Genomic DNA, 22,920 nt, shown 5'->3' on the forward strand with positions numbered 1-22,920 from the left:
GCGCGGTGCATGCCGGCGTACTCCTGCCAACTGCACACCGACTCTCCTTTAATTATTGCTCTTGGCTTAATTGAACCACAAGCTTTGCGTATCTGCTCACTTCACTGCAAATGTCGGACTACGGCATTGTTCTACCCCCCTGCCACGTAAATGCATGTGTTCGGTTTCCGTCCACCTGTCACGCTCATCCCCTCGAACAATAAACACGGTGGAGGTTTCCTAAAGCCAATATGATTTTTCCGCGTTCCCCCGCTTTATCGCCATCATTGAAACATTTCCTTCCTTTTGGAGTTGGAACGCCAATAAGATGCCCTGAATATTTTGGGGGAAATTATATCTTCAATAGTTGTTTTTGTTTTCTGTCGTCAAAATCAAGCCCAAGTATTTTTTTAATTACAAGAACACGGCCAATTCAAGTTATATACTGTCGTTTTGTGTCAATATGCGTAATGTATTTTTGTTTAACCACCCCGACTATATTAAGTGAGTTGGAAAGGCGTTGCCTATATAGAGTGTTCAGTTCCTTATTTTTATGACTTCTGAAGCAGGTATCGGTAGTAACGAGGGAGAATGTTGTTGGTCTACGCCCACCGACACAATCTGCTGTACTTACCTGATATAGCTTCGCTTTAAAATCAGCACAAGAACAAAAACTTGGGGGGTATGCTTACAACTTTCTAAGAATATGTGAACGTGAACGTCTCGTCAACCATTTGGTAGAGTCCCCATTGAGCTTTCATGCTTCTCTAGCAGGCCACATGGCGTACTCTGTCCCTCTTCCCCGCGTGCAGCAGGGGCATGGTGCGTCGTCACTTATGCTGATGTGGAATAGCAGCAAGATGCCTGAGTGGCGGGATGTATTAGGCGCGTTCAATACGTTCTACATTCCGTTGCGTTCTGTTCTCACACACCTTTCCTTTGACGGTGCTGTTTCCTTTTCCTGGCGAGTGCGCCATCACCCTTTCTCAGGTCTGTCCGTCAGCGTTGCTGCTTCCATTTCCCAAGGAGCGCTGATTTTCTGGGTGATTCTGTGCTAGTCACGACAATTTTTTGCACGTCAAGCGTTGCACAAATTAGGCACTTGCCTTAAAAAGATCAGTAAGTCAAGCAGAAATTGTACAATCAAAATCAAAAACTGAGAGATTCAATCTCAGATTGCTACCTACGCGAGTATTGCTACTTCATATATTCCGACAGAATAGGTGATGGTGTTGTGTGGTGGTAACGCATTACACTCAGGAATTGTGCATGGAATCAACGATTGTGAGTAATTGAATGTGTCACATGTTATACGTCTTACCTTGAAAAACGGCTCTTGCAGAAGACGTATGGTAGGTGGCGAATAAAGGTCGGTGTTAAGCGGTGAGGTATGACACAGTTTAAGAAAAGATTACGCAACCCATCTCCCCCAGAAACAGGTTTGCACATGAGCTTTTTACCTTACTGAATACGTAAAGGAACAAAAAAAATCGACACGCAATGACCGAAATGAAAGCGCGAAATAATAGATTGACCAAAACGACAGTATTTCAATTGGCCGAGCGTTATCCGGACGTAAATGTCTGGCATGCGGTATTGTAGGTCATTATTCTGCAGTTATTGGTCACGTTTACGTTCTTCAATGGCTGGCTGCCCTCCGCCGAGCTAGCTATGCGTAGCCAACCATTGCCGTGCTTGAAGATGAACTGCCCAAAGATAGCAAGTGACCAAACCTGCAGTTTGGTCTGATGCGAAGGACGTCCATGACGACTACGAGTGGCACCTGTGCGCGCGCGTCCCACGCCAGCTTAGAAGAGCGACCGAGACCTGCGACCGCAGACCACGTGGGTAAAGTTGACTTTACTGCAATGCGTTTTCACGTACGCCACAACCGACGGCGCAAATCTGCGAATACAAGCTTCGTTGAAATGTGTCAACGGTGAAACATAGTGTCACTGTGATAAGCCAAACAGACCGGCTTGATCTTTAAGGTTGTAACGCTGGAAAAGCGTGAGCAGTGCGGAAAGATGACAAGAACTGCGAAGTATAAATGAGCATTGTCATTGGGGCTATTTTAGGCAATGCAAGGGTTTAGGGCAACAAGAGAAAACGTTGGCGTGCATTTCTGGGACAAAGTTATTCATAACGACACTTTATGTGAAGACGACTAATTAGAACACGCACACACGCAAACAAACTTAGAAGGATCTTACCAGCTGGGCACTGACGGCCGGGTCGCACGAAAGGTGGCGGTGCTTGAGGCGGTGTACCATCATTAGCGTGTTCATTTCGCGGGGTCACTAATTGAAGTTTGTTTCAAGCATACGATAAGGGTACAGACCCTTGACAGTGGATTATTGATGTTAAACAAATGTTCAAATACGCCCCTCTCTGTTACAAGGACGAGGATCCCTGTAAAGACAATAGATCAATTTCGCACTCCAGGCGCTGAACCAATGATGCAGTTGAAAGGGACGGCGATGCGGCCACAGACTTCAGAAGTTCAGCCTGCGGCCAAAATTGGTGTGAACGTCCAGAGTTGCCGCTGAGACGCCCACGTAGAGGCCACGCTCTCCCCAGGTGCTGCCACGGTCTCTCCTATTGCGCCACAAGCAGGCTTGACTTGCTCGGCTGCTAAATCGGCACTCTTATTTGTTCCTTCACTTTGGATTAGACTCACTCCCCCACCCGTAGTCGGATTATGCTGAACGAACACCCAATCCCCCGTGTCTCCAGTTTCGACAACTCGGCATGCATCTCCATTCCGAAAGAAGCAACACTGACAATACTCTTGTCTTGCGCACCAACTCCATCCAGACAACTGGTCTTGTTAAACGTATCGCATCTCAGAGACATAGAACACCGAATTTATTCGACTGGTGCGGTGCTTCGTGGTGAGCCTTTTTCACTATCACCTCCCGTGCGCACAGCTCACCTCCTCTCAACACCGCTCCCTTGATGCCTCACTTCGAAGAGCCTACCGCTTTGTCCTGCTACTTCTAAGAAACGCACCCACTCAACGACTCGTCACGCTCGAGATACCTAATACTGTTGAGAAACAAATCGAAGCACATCACCTGGCTCAGCTGGTGCGCATGTCCCAGACTCCGGCTGGCGACTGATCCTTGAGCGCATCGAATTCTATTACCCGTTGCCACTAGATCCTCCAGCTTGCACCCACCGGCTTCTCCGCGCACGTCTCAAAATTAAGCAGATCTCACGAAATATTCATCCCACCTATTCCCAGCGACGCTGTCTAGCCCGCGCCCAAGCGCACCTGTACCGCTATCCCGCACCTCATCCCACGCTCTACGTAGACACAGCGGCCTACTTACACGTCCTGCCTTCGCACTCGCTGTACTAGGTGCTTCTCCAACATCCCGTAAGGTCTCAGCTACGACCGCCGCCACCTCTTTAGTAACTGCGGAGGAAGCGGGCATTGCCCTTGCCGTTACTGAGTTACCTACACCCACATCATTTTGTCTGACTCCTGAACTACCATACAAAATTACATAAAAGACACCAGTTTACTTGGTGCCCTCAAAATTTTAAAGCTAAGCTGTCTACCTCTACCAGCCAGCTGTTCTTTCGTAAGGTGCGGGACAATAAACTTCCAATACGGTGGAGGCGGCATTGGTGGGGGGGGAGGGGGGTGGCAGATGGTTTCACTTACAGGGCACACTGTAGATGTCGCGGCGAATTTACCCAGCGTTCCCCAGGCGCCGGAGATTAAAAACCTCGGCGGTCACGGCGGCGGGACCATTCCTTAGGCTTTGTCGTCTGCTTTAGCGGCGGTTGTTTTGGGCCTGTTTTGGTGCAGCTACGCGTACATTGCGCACGTTTTTCGCACGGCTTCATTAACTTGTTCGACAGCACCTTCCGGGTAACCCGGACCCGACGGAATTGTATGGTTGTACGGCAAACATACGCTAATGATTGGTTTCCAGGGCGGGAAAACAAAATATAGTGACCGCATGTAGACATCTGGCCGCTGAAGAAACGCTAGAGAAACGCACTCTTTGCCATGAATGGGACTCAGTTTTCTATATTGGTGAATACCAATATAGAAAGAAGCAACTTGTTCAGAAAAACAGCGGTTATAAAAGTTCCCTCAGTTTTCTCGCAATTATCTAACTCACTAAAGTAACTAGTTTGAATCCGTATAAATGGGAATCACTAAGCTCACATGCCGAATCGTTTCGGTGTCTGCGCTTGTGTCGCGCGGTGGTGTAGCCCCATAAGCTAGCACATCAGGTGGCTAAGTTCTGCTGTAGTAGTAAGTAAGTAAGTATGTATTGTTGAATAAGGCGGACACTTAGCCTTGCATAACTGCCGGCAATTGCTCCGCCGAATCGTCTCCAATACCATATCAGAGACTCTCAAAGTCATCACACCTCACTTAGACGTAAAATAACAGACACACAATGTCACCACACCTCACTTAGTTCTGTGGACTGCAAGAATCCGAGTAGGAGATGAGACCCCTCTCTTCGCACAATCCAGTGGTTCCTAGGAAAAATAATGTCCTCCGATGTAGCATGGGGCACTCCTAACTTCTGGAGATCACGAAAAAAGATCGTGCTGGCTCACCCTTCCAAAGACGCTCGTCTGAGTTTTTGTTGTCCAGGCTCACGGGCGGGCAACAGCGGCGGCGTCCACCGCTCTAGCCCGGCCGCGTATTCCCAAACCATATCCCGTAGGTGCCCAGGCCGACCACACCCCCTAAGCAGCGGCGCAGCCAATGAGGTTAAAAAATTTCAATTTTTTAATGTTCTTGGACGCAGCACCGTGACGCCACTACCTATATGTGCGCGACTTCATGCGAGGTGGATTTTGTTCTTTTCCCCCCTCCCCTAATTTCGTGTGCTTTGCGGGCGGCCGATGATTTCGCTCCGTGGGCGGGGCTGGCCTGCGGCGCTGGGAAAGCTGACGCATATGTGGTAGAAGTTAACCTTTTGTACCTGAGCCCCTGATCTCTCCGCGCTCTTCTTGCGCGCCTGCAAGTTGACGCTGACCTCCCATCGTGTTCCTATATAAGCGCTCCGCTCGGTGCTCGAAGTGCGCACGCGCGGATGGACGCTTTCACGTACATGTGGCAATTATAAAAGTTCCGGAAAGCAAACACTCTCATAAAAATGAAGACAAAAATCTGTTTTGATCTTTTGTGATCGCGCTGCTTCGCGGCGGCTTATGGTTTCGCTCGTAGCACAAGCCTGGCGTACGCGCTGGGAAGATGAAGCTCGCTCTCCGCGCTCCTTGTGCGCCGTCAGTCGCTCGTCTCACATGCTGTTCCTAGTTAAGCTAGAGCTTGGCGCGCTTCTCAAAGTGCGCGCGCGGATAGATGCTTTTGCACGTAGATATGTAGTTATTGTTTACGTTCCGAAAAGAAAGCACTCCTAATAAAGTGAAGGTAAAGATGTTTTTTTTTTTTGGTCTTGGTCCTTTGGTCCTTTGGACTCCCTACCGACGCGCAGAACGTTTGCTCTCATTCGGTCGAAAGCACACGCGTAGGTCGGCCGCTCGCCTGCTTCGAACATCAGCGACCGTGTTATTCGCTATACTCGTCTATGCCTCGCACTCGCGCAGAAGTGCCCATCACAAGGTCCGTTCTCATAATTGTGTGCGCCACCCGCGTCCCCCGCGCATTCACGCGATGGTCGCGAAGCTTATAACTTCTTCTTCATGGATTAGCAGGAGCAGCCGCTCGAGGTCGTCAGAGATGACCTCGCGTCAGCAAATCATGAGTCTGTGTTCCGCGCGAACGTGTCTGACGAAGTAGCAGTCAACGCCTTCATGGACACGTAGAGAGGGTGCACCAACACAACCTGGATTGTCCAAAAGGTCCAGAAACGGGGCAAAAGGTATGTTTTTCGATACGAAGCGTTGTAGTACGCGAGGCGGCGTTTTGCAACTTCTGTTGTACTATTTATATTTTTATTCCTGTTATTTATTGTTTATAAAATTGTATACTTTTTTGCGTGTGTGTGGCTTACACTTTAGGCGCGAGCTGATACACAATGCTGGCGAATTAAAAGGCGAGACACTACAGAAATCTATATATGTGGTAGCTAAAAATGCATCGCAGAAACAGACAAAAACTGCTCATCTATACCCATCAGTGGATCTCGAAAAGTGACAATATTTTTCCCGCTAGTTGGACTCCCAGATCACTATCGCAAAAATAGTGCGCCAAGGAGATAACATTTCTTTTACTTAGTTTTATCTCTGCTGCGACAACCGTGACTTCAAGCTCACGCGCAACTACTCATTAGTCCCAGCGAAAAGAATATACGTATTTGAGTGAGTGTAACACTTTATTAAATGAGAGGCCATGGGGCACCGGGGGAGCAAGGATGAGGGGAAAAGGGGAAGGTCACAACTCGCACAATGAACACAGTTGCAGTCTTGGGGTCCTAATCGCGAAATGAACACATTAAAGTCAGTCAGTGGCAGCAAAACGCACAGTTCACAGTTTAATCTACAGTTCACACTGTAGACAATGCGGTTCACACTGAAAACAGTGCACGCTGCAGACAGTTCACATTGTAGACCTAACTGGGAAGTCGCCCAGGCTGCTACACCAATTTGTAGAGTCCGTTTTCAAGGGCGCACTCGGTAATTGTACTCGTCAGGGACCCGACTAACATGTTCCTGTTCAGTCGCAGGGGCGGGACCCAGAGTTAAAAGCTGGTGGCGATTACGGTCGAATAATGGACAGAGCCAAATTAAGTGGTAACGATTTGGTGCGCCTTCCCGATTTCAAGCGGGGCATCAGCGCCATTTTGATCCTGCTGGAGCTGTCCATTTATAAATAACGTATCTTATGCAGCAAAATCTGCGTGTGCATGAAGCACAAATTGTTAAAAATAACTAATTGACATTGGCAACACTGCGACTGGTAGCACTCGTGATTACTGATATCAAACTCGGCCTGGTGGCTTCAGTGAAGAGACTGTGGTCAATAGCCCTGTACAGAAGACATATATCAAACTCCTCGAGTACTTCAGTTTCTGTACAATCCAACTATTACTTAGCCCTTGGTTGGTATATGTTTTCGATATTGTTTCCCTAAATTGTTATGACCAGCAGTGTAAATTATGCGGAATTCATGACCGAGTGTAAAACGTGTACGTTTGAGCTGGTGTCGTTCTTATCAATGTACCACCCTTGCAAGAACGATTAACACCTTCCATTTCTGTTAACAAAATGTGAATGTTTTCCTTAGTGGCACTGTTCCTGATAAAGAATAATGCAATGAAGTTAATGTTAACAAAATTCAATGTAATAGTGCTTATGAAAGTGCCAAAATGTAGCAGCTCATGCAGCTGTAATATTTCGCAAGGGTAGGACAGTTTGTGAATGTAATCATGGGTAATTGGCAGCCTTTCTTGTAACCCTTACCTGCCGCACCGAATCGTGTTTTGAGGTGTGTATATAGTGAACAAGCACCCAACTCAATTGTATACCCTTCTGTGTGCTGTAGAATGAGTTTCAATGAGGGTGTTTGCTTTCTGGAACGTGTATAATTGCCACATGCGCATGAAAGCGTCCATCCGCGCGCGCGCGCACTTCGAGCACCGAGCGGAACGCTTATATAGGAACACGATCGGAGGTCAGCGTCAACTTGCAGGCGCGCAAGAAGAGCGCGGAGAGATCAGGGGCTCAGGTACAAAAAAGTTAACTTCTACCATATGTGCGTCAGCTTCCCCTGCGCCGCAGGCCAGCCCCGCTCACGGAGCGAAACCACCGGCCGCCCGCCAAGCAGTCGGAACGAGGGGAAGAGAAAAAAGAAAAAATCCACCTCTCGTGAAGTCGCGCACATAGAGGAAGTGACGTCACGGTGCTGTGTCCAAGGAGGTTAAAAAAATTGCAATTTTTTTAACCTCATTGGCTGCGCCGCTGCTTAGGGGTGTGGTCGGCCTGGGCCCCTACGTAATATAGTTTGGGAATACGCAGGCCGGCCCAGAGTCTGGTTTCCAGCCCAACCCCGTGGTAAAGAAAATAGGGACAACAGTTGGTTCCTCTTGAGGGCTCGAGACAGAACGCTCTGAGTTCCCCCAGGCAACTGTTTTGTGATTCAAAGCAGCCCTTTTGGTTATAGTTCGTGACATGCCATAATTGTCAGTAGACCTGTACGCGCTCTTACACACTGCTAGGAGGTACTTTCGAATTGCTTCCGCTAGTTTGTATGGAAAGCACATACACGAGAGTTTGCTGCTTGTTGTGAGCACGGTATACGAGCACTTGGACAAAAGACACCGCATGAAGCCTTAAATATTTGTGGTGTCTGTTGGCCTTTGTACTTTTCTTTAAATACATAACTGTTCAGCACCTGCCATTGTATAATTAAAATACTACATGAGATGCATCTTTATCCAAAAAGGTATTGTTTCAAGTACACGTCTACTAGACCTAAATTACATTCTTGAACTAGAGTGTCTTCTTACACGAAGTCAGAGTGGTTCTAGAGTTGCCTAAATTTCTAAGAGAAATTCAGTTCAAGAGTTTTCGAATCTAAAGCCGAGTGAATTATGTATTTTTTTCAGATGTTCGCGGATGAGCTTCGTATTCCAGTCTTGGAAGCCAGTGCAAAGACTGGTGAAGGCGTGGAGGAAGTCTTCAAAACCATAACAGCATTGATCATAAAGAGTGTTGGCCCCCCTGGCAAGAGGAACTTTACCAACAAACCAGGAGCTGTGATTCCTCGCAAGGCTTCTGAGAAAAACTGTCGCCTATTCTAGGAATTGCGCTCGTTTTTCCCTTGCCTCCAACTCGGATGAACACCAAAAATCATCAAATGTTCAAAGCGTTTGTCTTTTCTTTTGTTTACTTATTCGCTTAACCATTTCCCGGTTTTTCCAGCGTCGATTGATAGGCTGCTCTCTTATCAGTTATCATGGAGGTGATGACAAAGAAGTGGTGCCTATCATGGCCAATGCCCCAAAAAAGGATCTGTTGGCAGCCTTGAACTTTGCTAAGCGCGTTCCGTCACGCCCATGGGGAAAACTCACCGCGCCTACACCTTCCACAAGAAGTACTGGTATTTATAAAAACGGAGAAGTTGTTTGTGTACAACCACGGTGGATTAGAACGGTGGAGAAAGTAACGCTTATCAAAGGTGGAAGAGGGGTGATAAAAATATATTAAGGTAAAGAGAGGGGCAACGGTAGTGAATTTCGAATTGAGTTCTAAGAACGAAATATGTCACGCAACAACAACTCCATGGCTGACGCGCCCCGCCGCTAAATCGGAAGTGTTGCTTGTAAATGTTTCGGAAAAACAAATTTCGCTGCTCCTATGGATTTCTGCGCACAGTGCAAAGGTTGCAGAGACCCTAGCACAATTTCATCAGCTTCAACACTTGGATTTATAAGCTTGACACCATAGCACAAAACAACCCCGACCACTCAAGACGGCAATTAAACAGCACGTGACAAGAAGAGCACAGCGACAAGACACGGCGACAGAAGAGCAGTGGCGCCAAGCCGCGGGACTTCTAAACAGCGTAAAGTCAAAGGAGCTCTGCGACGCACTGAAGTAGCGAGACAAAAAGTAAAGCCGTTTCACTTAGCGTGAAAGCTGTCGCAAGTGATCTATTCTTGATCTGCCGGGGCAGAAGTGATGAACTCAGGAGCTACAGGAAGTCGGTGCTTTCACTAGGGATCTCCAGGTTTCTTCAAAACAAAAAAAGAACCCAAATGTGAACGATTAGAAGTACTTGAAAGCTTGTACACTTGGATATCCTCTAACCCCCGTCCTTCCCACCTCCCCTTTTCTTACGCACGCAACCGAAGTCTGCTAGGTGGCCTCTTATGCGTTTTATGCAGAAACGTGCCCCCTTGTTTATCCAAACAATGGCAAGCTCATTTGCCGGTTATTTGATGGGTCAGAGAATGATCATAGCCTCTTTTCACAGGCCATTCAGTGCCCATCAGATTGTTGACTTTTCGAAGGTACCGGCTTTAGCTTTTGAAAGCACAGTAGAAGCGCCTGCTTTGTGGGGTTTGCTGCAACACACAGGTCGTCAAAAGCACGACGAAAGCGCCCGCAAGATACCCCGGCACGTCTCAAACGTGAATGTCCACGGGTGCCTACAACGTGCTGGCGTCTCTTAATGCTGCCATAAAGATACAATATAAGTTTTGTTTACCGAAAGTCTGATTTGTTCTGATAACAGTCATTCCAAATGTATCGGAAACGTGCGCGGGCCACATTGCGCCGGCCATAAAAAAGGTACTTGTTCCAGAGGAGTTGAAGAACATGAAGACTGAAAGGTCATAATTTTCGGAGAAACTCGGATTATTCCCCTCATGTACGCGGACGACGCCCACGATTTACGGGGTCTTCAAACAAAACTTATCAGATTACTGAGCCCCGCAGACTGATAACGTGGCTCAAAGTTTAGTCGGCTGATATGCGGGCGATAGGCGCCTGGGAAATGTTCGGGGCCAAATATGCTAGAGGAAACTCCAAACGACCGGTGTTACTGGTCGGTGCTCTGAGTACATTATGGCCGTAGTCAACGAGGATGAGTAAGCAACCCTTATTTTAAGTTTTGTAAATTTTCTGAAGGTTATTAGAACCGCTGCTAGTAATGTCTACAAGTGTAGTATTTGTTGTTGAGTTGTGTTTTGTTAGCTCCTGCAAGAGCCATTTTAGAGATATCGGGATATTTAGCCTACACAGTGAAGTGGGTACCGATGGACATTCTTTTGTTTCCTTTTCGATGATCAAAAACATATAAGAGCCAGTTTTGCTGGTGTTGTTTGAGCGGAAATATCTATGCGTACTTGTTATGGTTGCTTTCACTAGAGCTGGCTGGAGAAAAAAGCGGTACATGTGGAGCAACTTTTGTTTAAAATTTCTGAGGGGAAATTCTTTCATTTATTTAACCCGTTTATGCCGAAAACTTTATTTTTTAAGATAACGAAAACAACTTGGTTATCTAAAAGGATTATAGGCGTCGCAAATATCAAGTGAGAAAAAAAAGTTGTTCATTAGGACGACACAATGAGGTCTTACTAATGGGTAACACTGAGCACTTGGTGCTCTATATATCACTTTACCAAAAAAGTTACCTTTGTCAGCACGATTTGTGGTTCGATTGGAGACCATAAGCGTGAAGTTGGCATTGTCATTTGGAATAACAACAAGCTTGCATAATGCAGCTTGCCTGTAACGAGCCCATTGAGCCGCCCGACTATATGCGAGGCGCACGCATAGACAAGTCTGGTTTTTAGACGCCAGAAGTTAGTGCTGCCTTCTTGTTTACAATTTTGGAGGTCTGGGTACGTTCGTCTGTCAAGATATGGCGTTAAATGTTCAAAACCCCACAAAGCCCGAAAAAACATGTTGATGATGCTGCTCCCGAGAAACGTTGGGTATCAAACGGTTGATCAAGTATTTTATGAGACAGTTACCGCGTGCTGAGTAGAAATAACTGTAGCGACTGCTTATGTCCTGCCTCTACGGTAGTTTGTTAGATCCGGTAAGGAAGCACTGGGGAGCTCTTGAATTCGGGGGGTAATTTGCTTTAATCTACTAACAATGACATTTCTTTACCTTTCAAAGTGTACGAACAAAAAAATTAAAGCCGTTTCCATCAATGTGAAAGCTGTCGGAAGTGCAGAGAAGTGATTCCCCATAATGGGCAGCAGCGCCGTTATCCGCTCACGACTGGATTTCCAATTTCCCTCTGTCGCAGTGCTCGCGCGTCCCCTGCCTGAAACTGCGCCAGCGAGAGTTCTGTTCTTATTGCGCTTGCTTTAATTTCGTATGCTGGAGTGGTTTTGCATCATTTCGACCGCGCCATTCTTTTCGCGCGGCTGGACCCTTTTTGCCATTAAGAACGCGTAATTTTTTTCTTGCGCGACTGGAGCCTTTCTGCGTAATTCGAACGCGCCATTTTTTTTCTTCTGCGGCTGCTTTTTTTCGCTTAATATCGTAAAGACCAACCCAACCAGCTTCCTAAGCACATGAACGCGGGGGCTGCCAGTTATGTGTCACGGAAGCTAGCGCGATTCAAACACTCTGAGCCCTATACAGAGCGGGCCGTGCTTCTTTATTCGATATGCTCGAACCACTTATCCCTATTATGACAATGCACCGTGTGCCCCTGCCCGCTTTTCCCTTCTCTTCATTTTCAACACTACGCACATATTATACCTCAAATTTATCTGCAGTTTTCTTTGCGCTAAATAACCGGGAGATGTTTGAAGAGCAACTGCGCTTCACGAGGTTTGAACGTTTGTGACTATTTACACCCCGTGGTTTTTGAAGCCTCAGCGTGACTCCCTGACCCCGGTTCAGAAGGCTCTACTTGGGTACGTTTTTCTCTGCGCCACCGGATTCCAGCAGTCGCATCGAACGTTAGCCAGCTACAACGATAAAGCGAGCCCGTAATGTGATCAGCGCTTAAACAATTATACTCCGCTAGAGACGGCCTATAAAGTCGATAGGTGGGAATCGGCAGTTCCGGTCATTGTGCCATCATACCCCACACAGCCTCCTGACTACAGCCGCAGCCACCTAGACAATTCGCTCTCCGAATTTTGAATATTGAGTGGCAGGAACGGTATAACCACCAAAGTACGCGTGGAGACAGGCGATTGCCTTAACCTCAAACGTTTTGAGAACTTTTTGTTGGTGACTTTATAATTTACCGCTGAATGTTTGAACTACGAACAAACAATGTACGGTTTTAAGGTTAATACACTGTAGTTTATCGAGGCGAAAAAATAAGTGCGGGTAGTTCGTTCTATAACAACCGGTATTGTGTAGGTCGCTTGAGAGTCTCTTCGATGTGTTTGTGAAGATGAGCTCAGAAAACGTAGGAAGGAGGCTATGTTAGACACCATGGGTAAAAAATGAAATGGATGGGACAGTAAGAGTATATTCGGAACGAACACCGGTGAATGAAGGGGGAACACTTCATTTTTAGGCTCATCGAGATGATTGGGCCTGGTCGTTCTGTAGCGCTCGCGTCCGTTACGGACTGTGCAAACGACTGCCGCTCCGCTCTTTGCAATCTCGGGTAGTGGCCCTCCCCGAATAGAGATAGTTTAGCGACACTTGACGAATGAAACAACGCGCCCGGCATGCTGAAATCTGCCATTTACCGAGCGCTCCCGGTTAACCCTTTTTGGGCTGTTTGTTGAGCGCAATGAAGTTACTACACGAAATATGTATGTGTGGAGGACAAAAGTCTGCTGGAGGGCTCACAAGGTTCTAGCACCGGGCGCCACGTAATTTGCGTCTGGCATAGACTTCTTCACTCGTTCCGGTGGACTTTGCTGTTGCTTAGCATAAGCCCATACAGGAATCACCAAAACATGAAGGCAGAAATGTTTATTAAATTCCATTTTGCGAGAACTAAAGTTTGACTCGGCCTCAAAGAGTAAAGTACCGTTACTTGACGAGGAAGAAACTTTACAATCACTTGCATTTATGAACCTTTGCGACGGTTGTCAGTCACTTTTTTATTGTCCCTGAGATCCGTTAATGTGTTCGCAACGCTTGCAAGCAAAGCCCTCACAGACTTGGCAGTGATGAATTGGTCGTGGGTACTTCGTACATATGACACGTGTTGTAGTGGCGGTTAAGAGTGGAAAGTGAGTGGGATTAGTTGCAACATTTAGACTGGAGCTGTGTTTGGTCTTGGCAAAACAGTAATGCCATATTCAACGGAGTCGTTCACCACAAGTAGTTAAAAACTAAGCCGGTGGCGCCATGGCGGGGAGAACCTGCATTGATAAGGGGGCTGAGATGTTTCACCAGCGATCGGGGTTGCTACGCAATGCTTGTATTCTTGATCTACCACGGTAAGAAGCAATGAACTCAGGCTGCTACAGGAATTCGCTGCTTTCACTAGGGAGCTGCAGCGTTTCTTCAAAACAGAAAAGAACCCAAATTGAACGATAAAAAGGACTTCAAAGCTTGAACACTTCCATATGTTCTAACCAGACCTCTCCCCCCCCTTCTCTTCGCCCGCAACAGAAGTCCGCTAGGTCGCCTCTTATGCGTTTTATGCAGAAACGTGCCCCCTTGTTTATCCAAACAATGAAAAGCTCATTGGCCGGTTATTTGATAGGACAGAAAATGATCATATCTTTTCACAGGCCGTTTAGTACGCATCAGGTTGTCGCTTTGTCATTTTAGAAGCTTCCGGCGGTCACTTTTGTAAGCATGGTAGAAGCGGCAGGTTTGTGGGTTTTGGTGCAACACACAGGTCGTCAAAAACACGACGCGAGGGCCCGCAGGATACCCCCCACACGGCTCAAACGTGAATGTCCACGGGTGCCTACAACGTTCTGGCTTCTCTTTATGTTGCCAGAAAGATAAAATATAGGTTTTGTTTATCGAAAGTCGGATTTGTTCTGATAACAGTCATTGCAAGCGTACCGAAAATGTGCGCGGGTCATATTGCGCCGGCCATAAAAAAAAGGTACGTGTTCCAGAGGAGTTCTAGAAGATGAAGACTCAAATGTCACATTTTTCTCAGAAACTCTGATTACTCACCTAATGTACGTGGATGATGTCCACGTTCTATGGGGTCTTCAAACAGAACAGTACAGGTTAGTGAGCCTTGCAGATTGATAATTAATTTATTTATTCATAATACCGCTAAATGCCCTCATGAGAGGGCATTACATAGCGGTTTACATGAGCAAAAGTACAATCAACGTCAAAAACGAAAATAGAAACAAAAAGGGATAAATTTATAAATCAAATACAGAATAAGGTGTAAGGTAAATTATAACAATTGGTAAAGACAGCAAAATAGAACAAGGAATAGGCAACAAATCGTTCGAATAAAGACAAGTACAGAGTGAACAACCTACGAAAAGTCAAAGAAAAATAATCAATACACATGAAAATAAAAAGAAAATAAATAAATATACACTCAAAAACAAATAAAAAATATACACTCACTCATCACACCACAAACAAGCTGTATCAATCTAAAAATAGTGCATATTTGCGCTGCACGTTCAGAAAAAGAGGAAAAAAAAACAATTAAGAGAGCAAAAGTTAGATGGTGTCAGTATTTTGAATTAGTTTTTGAAATATCGTGACATCTTTTTCTGAGGCAATGTATGATGGTAGATTATTCGAATCGACTGTGGTACGTGGAATGAATGTCCGGGCAGAAGCAGATGACTTACAGTTTACGCGTTTAACTTTGCAGGGGTGATCTCGGCGTGGAAAAAGAATGGCAGGTAGCTGGAAGAATTCGCCGTGAAGTGACGCGTGGTGATAAAGCATATGGAAAAGAGATAGGCGTGAAAGTTTGCGACGATTGAATAGTTCGGGTAGTTCTGCTTGGCGTTCTAGTGCTGTGATCCGGGAATGACATGAATAATCTGAAAATGTGAAGCGAGCGGCACGATTTTGCAGCGATTCAATGTCGTTTATTATAGAAGCATGTTCGAGATCCTAAATGAATGATGCATATTCTCATTTCGGACGTATTAGTGTACTATAGGCAAGTTTGCGTATGTTAGGAGGAGCCTGTTTAAGGTTACGCTTGAGAAGTCTGATAGAGCGGTTAGCATCCGCCAGTGTAAGGTTTAGGGGGTAGTGACAGGACAGATCAGGCTGCAAATGAATGAGAAGATATTTATAAGTGGAGACGAGGTCAACAGTAGCATTATTTAATACGTAAAAGGTGGGAATCCGGGGTACTTGTTTACTAAAAGACATAGACTTGGTTTTACAGTAATTTAGAATCATTACCCAGGATGAGCACCATGCATTTATAGCCTTTCCATAAGTTTGCACAGCTTTCCAGCCATTGTCAGAGGAAATTATTCGGTAAATCACACAGTCATCAGCAAAAGTTTTATTCGGGATGATACACAGGATGTCAAGTCATTAACGTAGATTAGAAACAGTAGTGGAACTAGTACGATACCCTGCGGGACTCCGGAAGTTACTGGTCTGAAGGAAGAGTTACAATTGTTAGCGGACGTGAACTGTGTTCTAGAAGAAAGAAAATCTTTTACCCATACCAAACTTTTAGGGTGAATGTTAAGCCTACGCAGTTTTGTTAGAAGCCGGTTATGAGGGACAACGTGAAAAGCTTTATAAAAGCCGAGGAAAATAGCATCAACCTGGGATCCACCGTCAAGAGCTGAATGTATGTCATGAATGAAGACGGGGAGCTGCGTGTCACATGAGTATCATCGGCGGAAACCATGCTGATATTCATGTATGACGTTATGATCTTCCAGGTAGTTAATTACTTGTATATGTATTATACGTTCAAGAAGTTTACAAACGGTACTGGTTAAGGAGATGGGACGATAGTTCAATAGCGATGAGCGTTCAGTAGAATTGAAGGTCGGAATTACTTTTGCGATTCTCCAGTCATGTGGGATGCAACCTAACGATAACGATTTGAAAAAAGGGTGGACAGTAGGGGATAAATGCTAGCTGATATATTCTTTAGTGTTTTATTTTTAAAGCCGACGTGATCAGAAGCAGTAGAAATTTTGAGCTTTTTTAGTAAGGAGAATATACCCGCTTCACCGATTATTATTTCTGCATTCTGATATCAGGAATCAGGTTAACGTTCTGGCATTACGTGATGTCTGCACACGTGAATACTGATAATAATTCGTCGTTTAAAACCTGTGGACACTGAGACATGGGAATGGAATTGTTATTACTGACAGTGAGAACTATATCAAGATGATCAAGACGATTGTGGTCACCGTTTTCTAGTTGACACTGGTGCGGAAGTGAGTGTGCTCCCCGCTAATTCCTAAGACCGCACTCAACCACCAATGTGCCATCTCCAAGCTATTAACAAGTCCAGCATCCCCGTGTACAGAAAAAAATCCCTTATGGTAAACATCGGCCTACGCCATGCGTTCTGCTGGATTTTCCTCGTGGCCAACGTGAGTCACACCATTCTAGGAGCCGATTTCCTTTCGCACTTCCGCCTCCTTGTTGACATGGCCCGAAAAAGAATCCTGGACGCCGCAACCGGCCGTTCTGTCACAGGCCGATCGTCTACCGTCTACCCGTTCGTCTTTACGCTTCTTTGCGACCTACCTTCTCCGTACCGGGAGTTGCTCAATGAGTTTCCTTCCATAACTGCACCTCCTGGCTGGACAAAGACACTGAAGCATGACGTCGTTCATCAGATCGTTACAACCGGTCCCCTCTACTCATGCCGTGGCGCGTCGCCTGGCTCCGGAGAAACATAAAATCGCGGAGCAGAAATTTCATCACATGGTTGAGATTGGCATTGCTCGCCCGTCCTCGAGCAACTGGTCCTCGTCATTACATGTGGTCCCGAAGAAATCAGGTGATTGGCGACCCTGTGGTGATTACCGCTCCTTGAACGTACCGTGCCCACTGTACCCGACAGGTACCCCCTACCTAATATACAGGACTTCACCAATAACCTCAGCGGATGTACCATATTTTCAAAGCTGGACCTCCAAAAAGCCTACCACCAAATCCCTGTAGCCCCGGATGACCTCAAGAAAACTGCCATCATTACACCGTTTGGCCTTTTCGAATTCACCCGGATACCTTTCGGGTTGCGCAACGCAGCTCAGACTTTTCAACGCTTCATAGATATCGTCTTCCGTGGCTTACCTTTTGTTTTCCCCTACATAGATGACGTTCTTGTCGCCAGTTCATCGGCATCTGAGCATCTCCCCCATCTGCGGATAGTTTTCGAACGCCTAACAGAGCATGGCCTCATCCTTAACAGCGAAACGTGTGCATTCGGGTTGCCGTCGCTGTAGTTTCTCGGTCACCTCATTGACCGTAATGGTATTCGCCCTCTACCAGTCAAAGTGAAGACCATAATCTACTTCCCTCGGCCTGAGTCCCTGCGCCAACTGCACCGTTTCCTAGGACTGGTAAATTATTACCGATGGTGTATCCCATACTGTGCGGCCATTGTGCACCGTCTCAAAATTTCCCTTCAAGCTTCCAAGTCTCCAGACTGCAGGCTTGAATGGCCGGTAACTGCTGATCGCGCATTCACTACCATCAAGGAGCGCTTCGTTTCTGCTATTCTCCGTGTGCACCCGCGTCACAACGCTCCCACGAGCCTGATGGTAGACGCATCCCACTGTGCGGTTATAGGTGTACTTCAGCAACACATCCGTGGCACCTGGCACCAGCTCGGTTTCTTTTCGAAAAAGCTTTCACCAAGTGAGCAACGCTACAGAACTTTCGGGCGGGATCTTCTGGCGGCATACCTCGCCGTTAAGCATTTCCGTTTTTTTTTTTCCTTGAGGGCCGCAGTTTCGTGATCTTCATCGATCACAAGCCTCTTACAAACGCCTTCAAGTCATCGAAGACTGCATATTCTCTCCGAGAGAACGCGACAGTTTGCGTATCTTGCAGAGTTCACGACTGACATTCAGCTTGTCAAGGGATTTAATACCATCCCAGCCGACGCCCTCAGCCGTATGTCGGCCATACAGCGCTCCGGTTTCAGTACTCAGGAGTTGGCTCAAGCTTAACGAGATAACGAGGAGCTTGGCACTCGGCGTTCTTCAAACAGTTCCTCTCTGCACCTCCAGGACATTATCTGCCCTGATTCCGGAATCAGCATCGTTTGCGACGTTGACCCGGTTTCAGGCCGCAGACGACCGTACCTTCCTGCTTCTCTCAGGCGTATTGCTTTCAACTCTATTCACCGTCTCTCCCATCCTAGAGTTCGTGCCCCACGGCGTTTAGTTGCCGAGAAATATGTCGGGCCTGGCATGAATACTGACGTACGCGCATGGGCTCGTTCCTGCCTCGCCTGCCTGCAATGCAAGGTCTCTCGGCATACCACATCACCTCTGGCCCCTTTTCCCTGGCCGGACTCTAAGTTCTCTACAATTCACGTCGACCTCGTTGGCCCGCTACCGCCATCTAAGGACTACCGTTACATCTTGACAGTGATCGACCGTTTTACTCGCTAGCCGGAGGCGGTTCCATTCCACAATATTACGGCTGAGACTGTTGCTCCCACACTTATGTCCACGTGGATCACCCGTTTTGGCGTGCCTTCGCAGATTATCAGAGACCGTGGCCGGCATTTTGAGTCCACGCTCCTTCACCGTTTGACATGCCTACTTGGCGTAACTCACTTGAAAGCAACGGCCTACCATCCTCAAGCCAAAGGCATGGTTAAGAGGCTTCATCGGCAGCTAAAGGCCTCACTGATGGCGCACGAATCACCTGAACAGTGGGCAGTTCAACTTCCTCTTGTGCTGCTAGGGTTACGCAGTGTCATCAAAAACGATCTTGGTTGTGCCGCCTCTAAAATGGTCTATGGCACGTCTTTGCGCTTACCCGAAGACTTCCTGGTCCCTCCGCAGCCGCAGGACGACCTTTCCTCCCCTGGCCTGTCCTACGTAAACGATTTAACCCGGTTTTTCAGCTATATCCCCCCCTAACCACCACGTTCGTGTTCCACTAAGCACACTTTTATTCCTCCAAACCTTTCTGACAGCCAATACGTTTTCATCCGTGTCGACAGTACCCGGCGGCCACTTCAAACGCCATATACCGGCCCTCATCTCATCATTTCATGCTCTGACAAGGCGTTTACAGTTCGCGTCAGCGGCCGCGACACCGTCGTTTCCATCGATCGCCTCAAGCCCGCTTTCACCGAAGCTGCCCTGCCTGCGTTCAACTCCACCATCCACCATTCCACCCTAAACACCACCACTCTCCCTTCCGTTCGCACCACCACTCGTGAACCTCGCAACGCAAAGACTGCGTTTTGTTTTCCGCTTTCTACAAGGACTTCTCCTTCAGAATTCGTCTCAAGGGGAGGGGGCTATATGGCGGCGCCTCAGTGGCGATAGCACTGGGGCTAAGTGACAACCAATGAGTGCGGGCCACGCGGCGCCGGTGCGCAAGTAGCCACGAAAACCACGAGCGTGGAATAAGACGGGACCCCAGTTCTCTTGGTGCACGGCATATCGTTCAAACGTGTCTCGGCTTGTCTCTCTGTCGCGTTGGCGACAAAACATTTGACCTTCACGACCGATTTTCTACATCATCGATCTTGTCCAGGATAATTGAAATATTGTTACGGCTAGTGGTGGCCTCCGAAGAACCAGACGAGTGAATTTTGGCCTGCAGGTCGACAATCTGGCTTTGCATTTCAGACTGTTTTGCATAATTTTTTTTGCGGGGAGTTGTGCAGAAATGGAAGACTCTAACCTAGATTCGAGTTCATTAACACGTTTCGAAAGCGATCCTAGTCGTTTTCAAGGTAATATGAATGTACAAGACCTTCGAAGACTTGGATTCAAACGCTTTAGTGACCACAAATTTAAACCTAGTTCAACAAGAACACGAAAAATAGTGTGCAATTATGTAAGTGGAAAATAAAACACGCTGTTTTAAAACTAAGAAAAAAGGAGGTAAAGCGTATTTTCGCCGGAACATTTGTTCCTACTATTATGCAGGCCAAGTTGATCGTTAATAACTACGTTAATATTTGGGGAGGCAACTCATTATAGACTCTGAATAACTTTACCATTATTTCAAATAATAAGTTGTTTGAAAAGTATGGAAAGTTTTTGCAGCATGCCTATGTTAACGCCACCTTCCAGAATGTTGTTGTTGTTTTTTCTGGAAAGATAAAAAATGAATTGAATTGAATTGATTTATTTACGGACTGAAGGACAGCAATATTTGACGCTTCCATCCACCTAACTGAATCGAAGCCAAAGTCACGTTTCTCTTCCTGAGCGTTAGACGTGGGCCCTGGGTTTGACTCAATGTCACTCTGAAGTAATAACAGGCGCCAGAGGTACATTTAGGCCGCACGAACACGCTTCGCTTCAAAAAACAAGAACAAGGTGGCCACGACACCGCAATTGCAGAAACGTCGTTGTCACGGTAGCCATTCGGATCAAAATAACTGACCTGCCGAAGTGCGAACGGTGAGTGCCGCAGCGTCATCGCGTTGCCGTGGCCCGAAGTGGCGTGAAAATGCGCGCGCTTATGACAACCTCACGAAGTGGCCGGGTCAGCGGAAGCAGTTCCTTGTTGCCAGGCAGGAAACCGGATGGCCGCCGAAAGCGCTGGTGCTGCCAGAAAAACTGCAGAATGGCCATCGCCGAACGATGGCCCGTCGAAGACGGGACACAACCCAGTACTCCAGTCTTGCTTGAACGGCACGAACAGCTGGGCAGAGGTTGAATGAGGTGACTGGCCCAGGACAGCGAGGAGCAGTGTCTTCAGAAGTGCGAACGGTGGGTGCCGTAATGTCATCGCGGTTTTGTGGCCCGAAGCGGCGTCGAAATGCGCGCGCGTATGACCACCCCACGAAGTGGTCGCGGCCATAGAGTTTCTTACAATGTACACTAGAGAGGAATCTAGCGCTAGCGTCTATGCGGCTCACATTATGGCCATCGGTGTCGTCATGGAATGACATGAGATCATGCGCTCACCTAAATGTCATCATTGGCTTGGATTCAAATGCTATAGTTACCACAAATTTAAACCTAATTCAACAAGAACACGAAAAATAGTGTGCAATTATGTAAGTGGAAAATAAACACGCTGTTTTAAAACTAAGAAAAAAGGAGGTAAAGCGTATTTTCGCCTGAACATTTGTTCCTACTATTATGCAGGCCAAGTTGGTAGTTAATAACTACGTTGATATTTGGGGAGGAAACTCCTTTTAGACTCTGAATAATTTTACCATTATTTCAATTAATAAGTTGTTTGATAAGTTTGGAAAGTTTTTGCAGCATGCCTATGTTAACGCCATATTCTTGGTGAACCGGTGTAGCAACCGGCAGCTGCACTTTAACAAGAAAAATGAAAACGTGGCGTTAAACAGTCGTGCACGATAAAAAGATAGGACGTATTCCGGCGCCCGAATCTGTCGTATCTTGTCTTCGTCGAAGTACCTTTTATTTATTTCTTTCGCCGGCTACAAATTTCGCGGCGGTACAGTGGCCGCTCAGTCATACGTCCTTCGACTGGGGCATGACCAACGTCAGGTGCGATCACGCATTGCCTGCTGTTTCACCGAACAAGGCTACAACAGAACAGGAACTGACAGGAAGGATTTCGGCTTCCTAGTAGCTCATGTACGTGTTGATGCATAATGAAGAAAGCAAATCGCCAGAACCACTTAAAAATCTAATTTTCGTGCCAAGCCCAAGCCTAAAAGAGGGGTCTTCCCATAAACCCCCACGACGACATGTATTATCGGCGCAGTTTCCTCTCTAGTATACTTACTACGAAACTATGGCCGGGACGGCGGAAGCAGTTCCTTGTTGCCAGGCAGGAAACCGGACGGCCGCCGAAACCGGATGGCTGTTGATAACTTGGCTCAACGTTTAGTCGGCTGATATGCGGGCGAGAGGCGCCTGGGGAATATCCGGGGCCAAATAGGCTAGAGAAAACGCCAAACAACCGGTGTTACTGGTCGGAGCTCAGAGTACATCATGGCCGTAGTAGACGAGGATGAGTAAGTAATTCTTCTTATCAGTTTTTAGAAATTTACGAAGGTTATTAGAACCCTTGCCGGCAATGTCTACAAGTGTAGTATTTGTTGTTGAGTTGTGTTTTGTTAGCTCCTGAAGGAGCCATTTCAGAGATATCGGGATATTTAGCCTACACTGCGAAGTGGGCACCGATGGACATTCTTTTGTTTCTTTTCCGATCATCAAAAACACTTAAGAGCCAGTTTTGCTGGTGTTGTTTGAGGGGAATTATATCTATGCGTAATTTTTATGGTTGCTTCCACGAGAGCTGGCTGGGAAAAAAGCGGTATATGTGGAGCAACACTTGTCCGAAATTTCTGAGGGGAAATGCTTGAATATGTTTAACCCATTTATGCCCAAAGCTTTATTTTTTAAGAGAACGAAAATAACTTGATTATATAAAAGGAATATAGGCGTCACGAATATCAAGTGAGAAAAAACTTGGTTCCTTAGGACGGACACAATG

The 22,920-nt window shown here is 46.7% G+C and overlaps 2 protein-coding genes across 9 annotated transcripts in view; both read left to right on the forward strand.

The window, feature by feature from the left end:
* The window catches only part of LOC144149273 (uncharacterized), a 97,020-nt gene extending 88,243 nt beyond the window's left edge, over window positions 1–8,777 (forward strand). Inside the window, exon 13 of the mRNA XM_077680826.1 lies at window positions 8,526–8,777. Within this exon, the coding sequence (XP_077536952.1) occupies window positions 8,526–8,720 (195 nt within the window). The 3' untranslated portion in view covers window positions 8,721–8,777. The remainder of the gene's footprint in view (window positions 1–8,525) is intronic.
* A 1,657-nt stretch (window positions 8,778–10,434) lies between these two features.
* LOC144150073 (uncharacterized) overlaps window positions 10,435–22,920 on the forward strand; it is a 57,565-nt gene continuing 45,079 nt past the window's right edge. For 5 of the 8 annotated variants that reach the window (XM_077681875.1, XM_077681880.1, XM_077681882.1 and 2 more), the window contains exon 1: window positions 22,314–22,438. In XM_077681875.1, the coding sequence (XP_077538001.1) occupies window positions 22,435–22,438 (4 nt within the window). In that variant the 5' untranslated portion in view covers window positions 22,314–22,434. Of the gene's footprint in view, window positions 10,512–22,313; window positions 22,439–22,920 lie in introns of those variants that run through there. The other 3 variants (XM_077681876.1, XM_077681879.1, XM_077681881.1) reach the window with 3 other exon arrangements.

Source organism: Haemaphysalis longicornis, unplaced genomic scaffold, assembly GCF_048455015.1.
Source record: "Haemaphysalis longicornis isolate Haplotype H1 unplaced genomic scaffold, Haemaphysalis longicornis Haplotype H1 scaffold_8, whole genome shotgun sequence".
Classification (NCBI taxonomy): Eukaryota; Metazoa; Arthropoda; class Arachnida; order Ixodida; family Ixodidae; genus Haemaphysalis; species Haemaphysalis longicornis.